This window comes from Tenebrio molitor, chromosome 1 (genome assembly GCF_963966145.1).
Source record: "Tenebrio molitor chromosome 1, icTenMoli1.1, whole genome shotgun sequence".
Classification (NCBI taxonomy): domain Eukaryota; kingdom Metazoa; phylum Arthropoda; class Insecta; order Coleoptera; family Tenebrionidae; genus Tenebrio; species Tenebrio molitor.
The window spans coordinates 42,780,129-42,793,601 of NC_091046.1; the positions used below are offsets into that span (position 1 = coordinate 42,780,129).

The 13,473-nt window shown below is 36.4% G+C and overlaps 2 protein-coding genes across 6 annotated transcripts in view; one reads left to right on the forward strand and one right to left on the reverse strand.

Moving 5' to 3' along the window:
* Positions 1-13,326, forward strand: part of LPCAT (lysophosphatidylcholine acyltransferase) — a 32,821-nt gene extending 19,495 nt beyond the window's left edge. For 2 of the 5 annotated variants that reach the window (XM_069050391.1, XM_069050376.1), the window contains exons 2-10: positions 1,874-2,019; positions 11,132-11,346; positions 11,502-11,769; positions 11,820-11,957; positions 12,005-12,130; positions 12,178-12,328; positions 12,379-12,477; positions 12,532-12,673; positions 12,747-13,326. In XM_069050391.1, coding sequence (XP_068906492.1) covers positions 1,874-2,019; positions 11,132-11,346; positions 11,502-11,769; positions 11,820-11,957; positions 12,005-12,130; positions 12,178-12,328; positions 12,379-12,477; positions 12,532-12,673; positions 12,747-12,877 — 1,416 coding nt within the window. In that variant the 3' untranslated portion in view covers positions 12,878-13,326. Of the gene's footprint in view, positions 1-1,873; positions 2,020-8,817; positions 10,535-10,608; positions 10,824-11,131; positions 11,347-11,501; positions 11,770-11,819; positions 11,958-12,004; positions 12,131-12,177; positions 12,329-12,378; positions 12,478-12,531; positions 12,674-12,746 lie in introns of those variants that run through there. The other 3 variants (XM_069050408.1, XM_069050381.1, XM_069050400.1) reach the window with 3 other exon arrangements.
* Positions 1-13,473, reverse strand: part of LOC138132726 (sodium-dependent neutral amino acid transporter B(0)AT3) — a 71,679-nt gene that overhangs the window by 38,805 nt on the left and 19,401 nt on the right. The window lies entirely within an intron of this gene.

A 13,473-nucleotide genomic window follows, 5' to 3' on the forward strand; every position in this document is an offset into this window, starting at 1 on the left:
TCGTTTGGTGAAAATTGTGGGGCAAAAAATCTTGGAATACTTTTACGAATTTTACAAAATGTTATAGAGAAAAGTTTAATAAATTGGCGAGTTTTTTCACTGGTTAAAATTAACACACGTATTTCAGAAACACCCTGTATATTATTTTTTTGTAAATTTTGATTATTATTTTTTTTATCTAAGGATATCATAGATGTATAAATTGAGATTGTAGTGAATTAATATCGACAGTGTTAATAAAATGTGTGATAAATGGGACTGGTGCTTGTTTTTCTTTCCGTTAATGTAGCTGTCACCTGTCACCTGTCAAAGGCACTTTTTATTCTGCAAACAAGCAGTGGTGTCGATTGTTTACTGCTTAGACTGAACAACAAAAGTTTTCCTCTTTTTTTAGCGTTACATGATGGTTCCTACTTGAAATTAGTTATTTAATTTACAATAAAATTATGATCAAAGTGAGGTTATGTATCGGAAGGAACTGTCAAAGTAAGCCAACTAACGACGATTTGCGCGAGAGAGAGAGAAAACCAGAGGCTGGTTGGCCAATTTTTTGAACGTTTGTTAAACATTTTGCGATGTTGGTCTGTTTCTCTTATTTCAAAACTTCAGTTGTCAAAAAATTATTCTGTTTTACTCTAATTTTGCAATATTATAAAATAATTAATGAAACTATGTACATATTACCAAAAAAAAATTATGAGATATTTAGATTCTTATGTAACATTTCTGTTCCACCAAAGTGGTCTTAGATTGCAAACATATTTTATTTCAATTGTTGTCCATAATATATAGAGTGTTCTGTTTAGAAGCAGCAACGTTTAAAAAGCTTTTTACTATCCAACTACTCTATTAAATAAATGTGTGCAATTCATTTTGTCTTGTTTTCTCATATTAAACAATTACTTTGTTTAAACAAACATTTACAGTTTATGTTGGTCTGTTTTCTCACACGAATATACTAAAGTGTTTAATGTTTTACACGTACGAGTAGTTAAATCTTCAATAAACAATTTAAAATTTTGGCTCCTGTTCTAAAAATGTTTTTATTTACTAAACTCGCTTCGTATTTAGAATTTGGAAACGTGTGAGATATAAAAACGCACCCCTTCATCAGTGTTGACTAAGATAACAAACAGCCCCCAGTGAGAATTATAATTATCACTCGAAAACCTCAGCCTCGAGCTGCCAAGGATTTAACATGCACAAACATAATGATGTGAAGCATTCGGTTGTACTTACCACAAGCTCACTCATTTTTGAGCCCGACTTGAATAATTTTTTTCTTGTCTGTGAAAAAAATTTATAACATCGTGTTTCTAATTAGCTCAAATGCCTCATAACTTTCTAAGTAGGTGACATTTTGAAAACATTTCGAGTCGCATTACATCTTCGCAAAGTGGTCCTACTACTAACTTTCATTTCAAATGGGAATCAGGTGCCGTTCTAAAATCCGATTGTCTCGGTTAGAGATTCAAGTTCCGTTACGAAACTTTCTTTCGAATAAGTCGTGGCCTCTTGAGTGCATCCTCAACAATGGCGCCGACCCTTCTTGACACTCTTCGACGCCGCACATATTAGAACATGAAGTGCGTAAGTGTCGTCGCAATTTCTCTCATGAATGTTGAATAACTGGGCGTCGCAGCCCAAAATGTGCGTAAGTGTGTCGTTTTTTTTTGTAGGCCGAAACCGAAAATCTCAGATCGGATGCCTCAGGGCCGTCAATATTCATCCAATTAACACAAATTTTCAACAGAGAAATGGAAGTTATTTCTTAATTCTAATTTCCAAACATTCGCTTTTTTCTGAAGCCATTCTCCTTGACACGCTCGCAAAACGAAACTGTTATGCGTTCTATGTGTTACATTTTTTTCAGACCGCGATTTTGACCGTCGTGCTGTTGCCAATACGAGTATCGATAATCTGCTTCTTCCTGATATCCGGCTGGTTGTTGGCATGCCTGGGACTTTGGGGACTCACAGAAGAAGACTTGAGGGCTAAGCCCTTGGCCGGATGGAGAAGGTAAATTGACATGCCCTTTGTTCGACGATGCTGCACATAATTTCGCTTGTCTTGTCCAAAGGAGATTACTAAACTGCCGTCACTGTGTCACACAGTTTTCACATTTATTGCATGCACCTATCAGGGTAATTGGAGAAATCGGATGCATTGTTAAGCCGCTGCCGACAGTAGGTACATGGGCTTATCGCAATTCAATTCGCTTTGTCGCCACGCAATTACAATTTTACCTTTAATTAGTGATCCCACTCGAAAGCCAACAAAGCTGTAAGACTTCCTCTTATTATTATCGCCCTGTCCACGCTAAAATAAGGTAAACGATAGAAGTCATGTGACCTAATACGACATTTGAAATTTAATAATTAATAAGTAATTTGGATTTAAATTACCTTAAATTCATATATTGCAGATTGTACACACAAATTCATAATCAGTATTCAGAGCATTGACGATTCCAGTTATCAGTGAGACATCTGGTGTGAATTGTATGCAAAATCATAAGACATACTCAAGCCGTGGCTATTCAAATGATTTATGTTTTTAAAACAAAACGACGGTTTAATTGAAAATAAGACCGATAAAACAAATTGCTGTGTTTTTGGCTGTAACACGTGCCGAAAAAACGAACCAGAAGCATGTTTCTAAGTATTTATTTCTGCGTTGTGGCGTAAAAGCAAAATATGTTTGTTCGATGCCTCCCTAGAAAGTGAGTCTGTAGTTACCAGTGGGTGAAGGTTTCACTTTCGCTCACTGTATTTCACTCACTCGTAATTGAAATTCGATTTTATGAAAAAGAATTTGTATATTGAAAATAATAAAGAATAATAACTACAACAATTCGTGATTTTACACAATTCATTACATACGACAGCCACCGAATACGCCCATCATTAGTACAACTTTCTGAAGGATCCACTACTGGTCCACAGCTTCCAGTAAAAACTTGCAAACATCGTTTCTTGAAAAAGTTGCAGCTTTTTTCGGATGATAATTTCTAAATTTTGTTTTCAAAAAGTGCATATTCTTCAGTACCTGCTTTATTTATGTTGACAGCTTTTCATCTCCTAATTATGACGTCATCAATAATTTTTTTTAATGACAACCCCCACTCTTTGCTTCTTTTTCTGATAGACCTTCGTATAAAGTTTGTTTGACACGATGCTAAATTTCGTAGTAAATTTGTTAGAAAATGAGAGAGACCCTCGACAGGACCAATGAACGATCAGGATCATAGTCTGTCTTTGTCAGATCCTGATCGTTCATTGGTCCACTCTCATTTACTAGTAAATTTTCTCAAAAATTTAGTATCGTGTCAAACAAGCTTTAGGCACCTAAACGATGAGTGAAAAAAATTGGTACAGTTTTATCGAATTTATTCCGAACTTTACGAACGCACTGTATACATAAAATGTGTTAAATATCACAATAAAAATTGTTGGGCCTTGATGATTTGCCACTCATTACAAAACATTTATACAACCTGGACCAATACAATAAACACGCCGAAATATGTTTACAAGTTCATCAGCTGCAGCTAAAATAGTCTACTTCGACGTTGTTATTTTTAACAGATAACTGTCCTTTAATTTCATGCGGAATTTCGTACCTTTCCACCACTTCAGTAACACCACATAAAATTAACAACTTCGCACAATCGCACACTTTTTCGCCTTCCGCAACATATCTGCTTTCTGCTGTTACCTTTAAAATAAAGTTTTGTGTAATCTTAAAAAAGACATAACAAGAATCGAAAATTCACGTAAAATCAACAACTTATTTTAGAAAACAATGCACATAAGCCGGATCGAGCGGGAGTATGATTCTTGCAATTTGTCAACAGTGGCTCAGTGGCGCCCCCAACGGTAGCCGAAATCTCCAATAAGAAGATTCTAGTTAAAAAAATGTCAAACAAGAAATTGAGGTTATGGTAAAAGAAAATTTATATTTTATGAAACATCAACAACAAACAATAAAACTCAATCTTCAACATGGTGTGAAACATGGTTAAACTAAATCATCTTCGGAATCCGAATCAGCCTACATATTTTCTTTGATTTGTCGGAAATGATAGATAATAACTTGAATTTGTCAATTTGCCGCTTCAAGGTAATGGGTAAATAGGAAATTCAAAATTACTAAACTGAAACAGCAAGTGATGCCAATATACTGTCATATTGACAGCACAGATGTCATTGAAAACGACTATATGTTATTTTGTTCGAAATATGTCCCGTTTCTCCCTCAACGGTCCCGTTATGATTTTAGTACTGCGACTGCGATACAGGATTTAGCGGGTTCTAGCCAAGTTTAGCGTTATCTTTATTTTAGCGTGGACAGGGCGATAACTCCCTATTGCGTAAGCAAGTGTATTATCGGTGGACATTAAAAGCTGGGACATCGAAAATTTACTCATTGTGCATTGTCACTCCAAATAAAAAATGTAAGTTTTTAAAATTAACTCTTTGAATCTAAGTGATGCTAGATCAGTTGTGTTATACTCCTAAGATATAAAATCCTTGTAAATGTAGACAACATTAAAGAACTGAACTTTAACTTGATGTTTCTGACAATACATAATAAGTTATTAGTATGTTATTATTTTTATAACCTTATTTGTAAAAAGTCAAATTTACCCCATGTATTAGCCGTTCACGATCTTTTTGGGACCGAGTTGGCTACGAGCATCTAGTGATTTTGTTGGCAGTACCTCGGTGGTAACTAAATTCCCTAAAGGAAATTGACACTTTTTGTGTTAGGTTAGGTTGTTTTCAGTTTAAGGTTGAATTTTCTGAATAGGTACATTGTTGCCGGATCTCTTAAATCTGGTCTGTCCTTTCAATTGGAAGTAGCATCCTTTGGTGGAAATTTTTTGTCGTAACAAAATTATTTTGGCAATTTTGACTTTTCCTTTAATAAATCATTTACTTAGTTACGAATATTAAAATAATAAATCCGGTAATACGGTGACAAGAAAATGCCAGACACTGACACTGACATTGACAGAAAAAAAAGTTGCAACATGAAAAGAAAAAATCATAGCCGCCAACTCGGTCACAAAAAGATCGTGAACGGCATATACAGGGTGATTCACGTAGCCCGTTCGTTAGAAACTTTCTGATTTTCCAAAATCGCCGACTATAGTCGACTACTCCAAGTTCAAGTAAAATATTTTCAAAATAGCCACACTTCCGGAAATAGCGGAAATCGACGCCACCTGTATTTTTTTAAATGGAAAGGCCCCATTTTGATTTCATATTTTGATTCTAGGTTAATTTTTGAGTTTAGAACGTCCTTCTGTTGTCACTTACCTGTCATCATTTTTGACTTCTGTTATTTTTTCGCAATAAAGCGGGGTTGCAGGGTTTCATTCAAAAATTTATAACTCTTGAACCATTGGAAATAAATAATTTATTTTTTTTACTGAATTCCCACAGATTTGGCAGATTTTTCGCGCTATTAGCGACGTTTTATTTATGTTTCATACGCCTATTGCAATTTTTCAAAATCGATAATCAAAAAATTTCGAAAACTTTGTTTTTTTAAATGGCTACTACCATTTCTCATACTAGATATAAGTGTAGAATTTAATTTTAAGGCCACTTTTATTAACATTGTGTATGCCTATTTCTAGCCGTTTTGGCGTAATTTCTATTTTTTGAATAAAATATTCTTTTTTTATCAAGCAATTTTTATTTGAATTTTTATTCAAAAATAGCATTGCAATAAATAGTAGATAATAACAAAATAATAAAAAACAAGCAAATTGACAAAAAACAATTTAATGTAAATATGTACAACGTGATCAAGAATGACTGAATCTGTTGGTGACAATGAAAATTTGAATGATTTTGGTACCACTGTAATCTAAAGGCATTTCCGGTTGTCAGCTTTGACAGAGTTGACAGGCGAATTTGACGTTTACCATCAAAGGGTCATTTTTGTAATTGCATAAACATACTCGACATAACCTAATTTTTTTTTAATGTCGTGTCAAGTTAAAACATCCCGTCAGTGCCAATTACGAAACAGAAAAACACCAATATTTTTCAATTGTTTCATTGCCAACAGTCATTGTTGATCACGCTGTATAAGGCATTCACGATCTTTTTGGGACCGGGTTGGCTATGACCATCTAGTGATTTTGTTGGCAGTACCTCGGTGATAACTACATTCCCTAAAGGAAATTGACACTTTTTGTGTTAGGTTAGGTTGTTTTCAGTTTAGGGTTATATTTTCTGAATAAGTACATTGTTGCCGGATCTCTTAAATCTGGTCTGTCCTTTTTAAATTAAATTAAATCTTTTAATAGAAATTGTTTATCGTAATAAAATTATTTTGGCAATTTTGACTGTTCCTTTGACGGAAATTTAAATTATTTTTACACACTTAATAAATCATTTAGTTTCTTACGAATATTAAAATAAAAAATCTGGCAATGCGGTGGCAAGAAAATGTCGAACAGACAATGACAGGAAAAAAAATGCATCCTTTGAATCACTGAGTCAGTTAGTCTAACATTAAAAGAAAAAATCATAGCCAACTCGGTCCCAAAAAGATCGTGAATGCCTAATATGTGCACCGTTTTCATTGAAAATATGTTTTTGTTAATTTGCTTATTTTTTATTATTTTGCTGTTATCTACTGTTTTTGCATGCGATTTTTGAATAAAAATTCAAATAAAACAATTGCTTGATAAAAAAAATATTTTATTCAAAAAATAGAAATTACGCCAAAACGGCTGGGAATAGGCATACACAATGTTAATAAAAGTGGCCTTAAAATTAAATTTTACATTTACGTCTCTTGTCAGATATGCTAGTTGCCATTTAAAAAAATGAAGTTTTCGACATTTTTTGATTACCAATTTTGAAAAATTGCAGTAGGCGTATGAAAAAAAAAAATTCACTAATGGCGCGACAGATCGGCCAAGCCTTTAGGAATTCAATTTAAAAAATCAATTATTTATTTGCAATGGTTCAGGAGTTATGAATTTTTTAATGAAGCCCTACAACCCCGTTTTTTTACGAAAAAGATGACATAGGTTAAAAATGATGACACATAAGTACATATTGACAAAAGGACGTTCTAAACTCAAAATATAACGTAGAATCGAAATATGAAGTCAAAATGGGGGTTTTCCATTAAAAAAAAAACCAAGATGGCGTCGACTTCCGGCATTTCCGGAAATGTCACCATTTTGAAAATATTTTATTTGAACTTGGAGCAGTGGATAATAGTTGGTTACCAATTTTCATATTAATACGATTTTGATGAAATCAGAAAGTTTCTAATGAATCAGCCTGTATATTTGTGATTTTTGACTTTATACAATTGTCATGTTTGTCCCAGTTTTTTATGTCCACCGAGAGTACGTTATTCAAAAAAACAAAAACAACTTTCCCACTTATTAGCAGTCAAAAACTCTTTAACTATTCAGGAAGTAGTCCACGCGTCCTGAAGTAATAAAAATAAAAATCTACAAAATCACTTTAAAACATTTGAAAGCATGATTAGTGTGTAAACACACCTGTGTACGAATTGTACTATGGCGGACAATAAATTTAGGCCGGCAAATTTCTGACATTTCAAAAAAGTCAATGCAAGCGACCATTTATTGTCATTATGACTGATGTGTCAGTTTGTCAAAGTGAAGGTTTTCAACCTGTTTGGCGTTTCTTTCGCCTTTTTCGTAACTTACAGATCATGACGCACTAGCATACCTGATTTGTAGTAGCACTTCTCTCTGGTGCACGCTTCTTTTCCCAATTTTAATTTTGATTATCGCTGTCACGATGACAAGAATGACAAAAATCGAAAATGGGGTTAGTTGAACATAATGCCAGCTTCACATTTTGATGTCAACTCAATGACAGGCCGGCCTAAATTTATTGTTCGCCATAGTACTCCAAAATATACATATACAAAACATATTTGTGTTGCTGCATGTAAAATAGGTACTAAACTTAAATTGCATGTATGCCGAATGTTTAAGAACTTGTTAAGTACTGCCATGGATGTAAACATTTTCTGCTTAGTGAGTTATGTAACTCGAATAAAACATCAAAAGGAGAAAAGTCTGTTAATCTAAAAAATCTCTGGGGTTATTTCGTGTTAATGGGCAGATGATGGAAGACAAATTGAAGTAAAAATATTTAAAATTCGGGTCAGAGTTTGTTTGATGAGCTGCATGATGACAGGACAGATGTCACAACGCGGAAATACTAGCTTGGCTACTAATTTCTCTTTGCCACTTAACACAAAAAAATGTGGGAAAACGTTAGTTTAGTAGTCATTATTAATTGTTACTTGAAAATGAGGAAAAATAAAATAAAAAGTTTTCCTATTTTGCATTAGAATGAATTGAACTGACTTCATTCATTATGAACTCAATTAGGTTTCATTCATAATGAATGGCTTTCATTTCAATACGGAGAAAAATTGGTAAATTGACATTGTACTGTCAAACTTGTAACAACTTTATTTTGTTTTGAATGATTGGTACAGTTGGTTGTAAAAAAACGGAAATAGAAAATTTCACTAATGTAAATTTGGTTTTGTTAATTTGTCAATTAATTGTCTACTTGACAATACCTATCAAATAATTTTTTAAAATGTTATCGTAAGACGGTTTCACACTATAAAAAACTTGTAAAAATGTGTCAATTTTATTCTGACAGTTCCCGTTTTTTTTTTGCAATCAACTGTACATAACATGAAACTGTCAAATTTTAGGCAACTTTATTTTGTGTACATCACCTTTCAAAAAGTCCAAGTGGGAAAGTTCTTCCGTTTTCTATGATTTTTGACTTTGACAGATTTTCGAATTACAAATACGAATACCAACCCCCACACTACGCAAACAAAACTTCCTAAATCGTGCGTGACGCGGAGGTTTTCTATTTCAAGTGCAAAAGAAGCAAATTAGAAAATGTTTAGAGCCCAAGAACACAAACAATAATTCTCTTTTGTGAGACATTGCATCCATTTTCAAAACGATTGTTTTTTTGCATCAGTTTGATCACCCTCTAGTCAACGTCGTTTTTATCAAATATTAAAATAGTGTCGAAGACTGTGTGCACATTTTTTCAACAAATTGAATTAATTTCTCGCCACTAACATATTTCCATTCTGATAGTCGTGCAACGACCCTTCACTGTTTGGGGTTCACTCTTTGCATGTCACATGATAAAAATATCTCACTCACTGCAAACAATCATTCTGAAAATAAAATCAGTTTCATCCGATCACTGCATGCTTTTCAGGTGAAGACTAATGAGAATGCAAATTGCAAACTTCTCGCAAACGAAATTACTTTTTTCCCAAAGCTACTTAGCGTTAAGGCTACATGTTTAACATGCGTAATTAGATAATTAATAAATTATTCATTTTTGCAAAAATCTCTTGCCCAACTTCGTGCGAAACTTCTTGCCTAAAAACTGTCGGAACCGCGTTTTGTAAGCGAGCTGGACGAAGGATTGACGTAAAAGCGGACAATTCTAAAAGTTCTTTGCGCTTTATTCAAACAATTTTTATCTAAATGTGTCATTCAAATACACAACAGCCTCGGAAGAGTGTTAATTGAAATAAAAATAGCTTCTATTGTTGCTCAACTTTCTTCACTACAATAGTGATAATGAAAAAATTAAAGTGCAGTGAAAATCTTCGCGAATTAATTCACAAACACAAACTGAATGCATAAAATATTTAACAGTAAATTCGGCATAATGAAGCGATCCGCTTATCATAACTGCTTAACTTTTGAGAGACCGCGAGCACTGCTGTTGTCTTTAACCGTCCTTTCAGTCTTTTGTCAATTTGAAAAAAAAAAATGTTTTGGAAAGAATCAAAAGACGAGTAGTTTACATTACGATCCAGCTGATGATGTCAATGTCCTCGAATCATGTGATAACTAGGGTACCTACATTTCCTCATTGCAATTCACCATAAATGGATTCTCTATAGGTGAATACCAGACCATACCAAGAATACGTTTTCATTTAATGACCGAGTGACAACTGTTACTTTCGCTAGATGGCCGTTGAACCAGTACTACTGTAGAGAATGCTGATAAAAACTTTAGTTGTGAAGATGTTTGCTTGTAATATACGAGTCGGCGGGTTTTACTCGATCTCTCGTGTGTTGAATTCTCTGTTCTAGATCCGTTTGTTAAAATACAATAGCTGTAGAGTTTCCATTTGTAACGTGCGGATAACAAATCTGGCATAATTTGATGTCCGTCAGAAAAGCAATAAGAAAGTTTCGATTGCCTTCTCCTGTAATTCCCCACCGCCAGCACATCGGTAAACTATCAAAATTTATTTACATAATGAATTGAATTGGAACGCATCCAACAATCTTCGCTTTGGTGAAGCAACGCCGTCTGAAAGCTCGCGATTGATTCCAATACTCCGGTTCATTTACGAGCTCGGGACCAGTTAAAAAGTTAATTATTCAAGACGGCCCGAAATAGAACGCGGATAAAAGGACGATTCGACTCGTTCGCGTTTGAAAATGGAAAGTCAGCAACTAGAATCAGTAGTTTGTGGAAGGACGATCAACCTGTCATTATTAATCCTTTTGATCCTTGGACAGTACAGTACGACGAATATCGGCTCACTTGATCCGATTCTTGTTCGTCGCTGGAGGATTTCGTCTCAGGGTGATAGGCAAACAGTCGGATCGTACGGCAGCACCTGTAGTGGCTTTAGCACCTCATTCTTCTTTCATGGACAGCCTCGCCATGGTGTACATGGGGGGACCCTCAATTGTGGCTAAGGGAGAAACTGCAGCTATACCTTTTTTCGGGAGTACGTACCTAACCCTTACTAACAATCTCAAAGCTTCACTGACCACCACGAAGGCTCTAGCACTAGATCTGTCTTTGATCCTCTGCTACGGTCTTCGCCGCACTAATTTTGCTTTCTATGGGGCCAGGTTTCGCGCCATTCTGTACATTCATCACCCATTGTATAAATTCAAAGGGCCAGTCCCACCTTGTCGGGAACTTACCTGTTCGGATAAGCGGGACTGGTCCAGGTTTCAGTGTCTGTCGTAGGGATTTGGGTGTATGTACTTGTCTGATTATTTTTGGAAATTAACGTTTTTTGAATGGTAGGAAGTTGACCCCTGTACTGTGCTTTTTGGGCCAGAGCGTGTACCGAGCTGGAGGGATGAACGTGGTCGTGAAAGGTAAACAAGCCGACCGCAAGGAAGCACCGATTTTAGTGATAGCTCCTCACTCGACCTTCCTGGATGGAGGGATAATCTACGCCACCGGCTTTCCCTCGATCATTGTTAGACGGGAAAGCGGTACAAATCCCTACATAGGAAGTATGTAATATTTTCTTTTTTTGCCTACCAGTCACACTAACGTGTCAAAAAATACCGGAAACGACACCGAGACCAGCAGACACATAGAAAGCAAAACTAGTACCGCTTTAATCCCGATTCGACACCGCCTTCCTGACCCCAGACGGCTTTTCCAGAACTGATCAACTTCACCCAGCCCGTGTACGTCTGGAGAGACGATCCGGACTCGCGCCAGAACACCATCAAGGAGATCATCAGCAGGGCCACGTCCGACCAGGACTGGCCCCAGATCCTCATATTTCCAGAAGGGACGTGCACGAACAGGTCGTGCTTGATCACCTTCAAACCCGGGGCCTTCTACCCGGGGGTTCCCATCCAGCCCGTCTGCATCCGCTACCCCAACAAGCTGGACACGGTCACGTGGACGTGGGAGGGGCCGAGCGCGTACGAGTTTTACCGAGTTGCGTGCAACATCTCATCTGGAAAATTTTCAGGCTGAAGCTGCTCTGGCTGACGCTGACTCAGCCGTACAGCTATTGCGAAATCGAATTTTTGCCGGTTTACACTCCGAACGAGGAGGAGAAGCGGGATCCCAAGTTGTTCGCCAATAATGTTAGAGCTGTTATGGCAAAGTATGTCGTGCGTAGGTGTACAAATCGAGAGTAAAACTTGTCGTTAGAGCTTTAGGTGTTCCGGTGTCGGACTACACTTACGGAGACTGCAAGCTGATGGCGAGAGCGAAGGAAATGAATCTGCCGAACGCGACTTCCTTGGTTGAAATACAAAAGATCAGGCATCGACTCAAGTGAGTATTTTGCCGTCGGTTGCTCCGTTTTCACTCTTTTCTTGCAGCCTACACCAAGCGAACGTAGAAGAAAACTTACTCAACTCCAACGTGCTTTGCCAAAACTGCGACAGGATCATTTTTTCGGAATTTTGTAAATTGTTAAATCTGTCGCCGAACGAACACGCCACTCAGCATTTATTTAGATTATACGATAAAGTAAGTAACCGGGTTGCTCATTATCTTATCTTACCCTGATTTTTTTTTAGAATTGTAACGGTGTCATCGATTTCCGGGATTATCTGCTCGGGGTTCTGGCGCTGTCAAACAGCCGAACGACGCTAGACGCTGTCAAATTAGCTTGTAAGGTCGGTATTGTCCGCGGGCAGTGACCAGGACCCGCAGTGACTTTTCCCTTTCAGATTTACGACACCAGCGGTTTGGGGAGGCTTTCCGTGGAAGACTTCAGCAAAGCGCTGTTCCACACGCTGGCGTTCAGCAAAGAGTACGCCTTCGAAATATTCGAACAAGTAGACAGAAATAAACTTGGGTATATTACATTTGGTAAGAATAACTGCAATTCTTCTACAGAAATAGATTTCGCCGACAAGAGTTATCGTTGAGCGTCTAATTTTAGACAACTTCCTCGCCTATGCGGTGAAAAAGGCCGAATTCGCGAACCTGTTTAGTCTAAGTCACGAAGAGAAGTTCATTCCACAAAGGAACGGCGAAATCTGCCCCAACGACTTCGCCAAGAAGGTCGACTGATCCGGGTACGTCCTCCACGTCTAACTCCTCAATTCTCGAACTCCAGTCAGTATTATGAGAAGAATTAAGAAAAGTACCAAGATTTACTGAAGCTGAAAAACTGATGATCTGAAGCATATTTTTATGTACCTATATTACTGTAGAATATTTTTAGCTTACATTTAAAGTTAACCAATAGTGTGATAGACATATTGTTTAGTAGATACAGAGCGGAGTCTCGTATCGAATTATTTATTTATTTATTGTAAATGTATATATCACATGATTCTATTTAATATAATTTTGTATAGACAATACGAGTCATTTCCCATTTTGTAACTTTATTTTTACACTTATTGTTAACGGTAATTAAGAGAGCGTTTTTTAAGAGATCTTGAAAATTTAAAAATAAATCTTACTATTTAGGTAGCTCTTAAGTGAACTGTTTTTCAATAAATAAATAAAATCGAGCGCTGTTTTTTCCGACTTTATTGCGCAAAAGTCATACAAGGTCGTGTCCAAACCCGATGGCTCTGAGGGCGAAGTAGGCGAAGAAGCACAGTCCGTAGTTGTACAGAGCTAGTTGTCTTATGCAACAGTGCGAAATGGTGTACGCC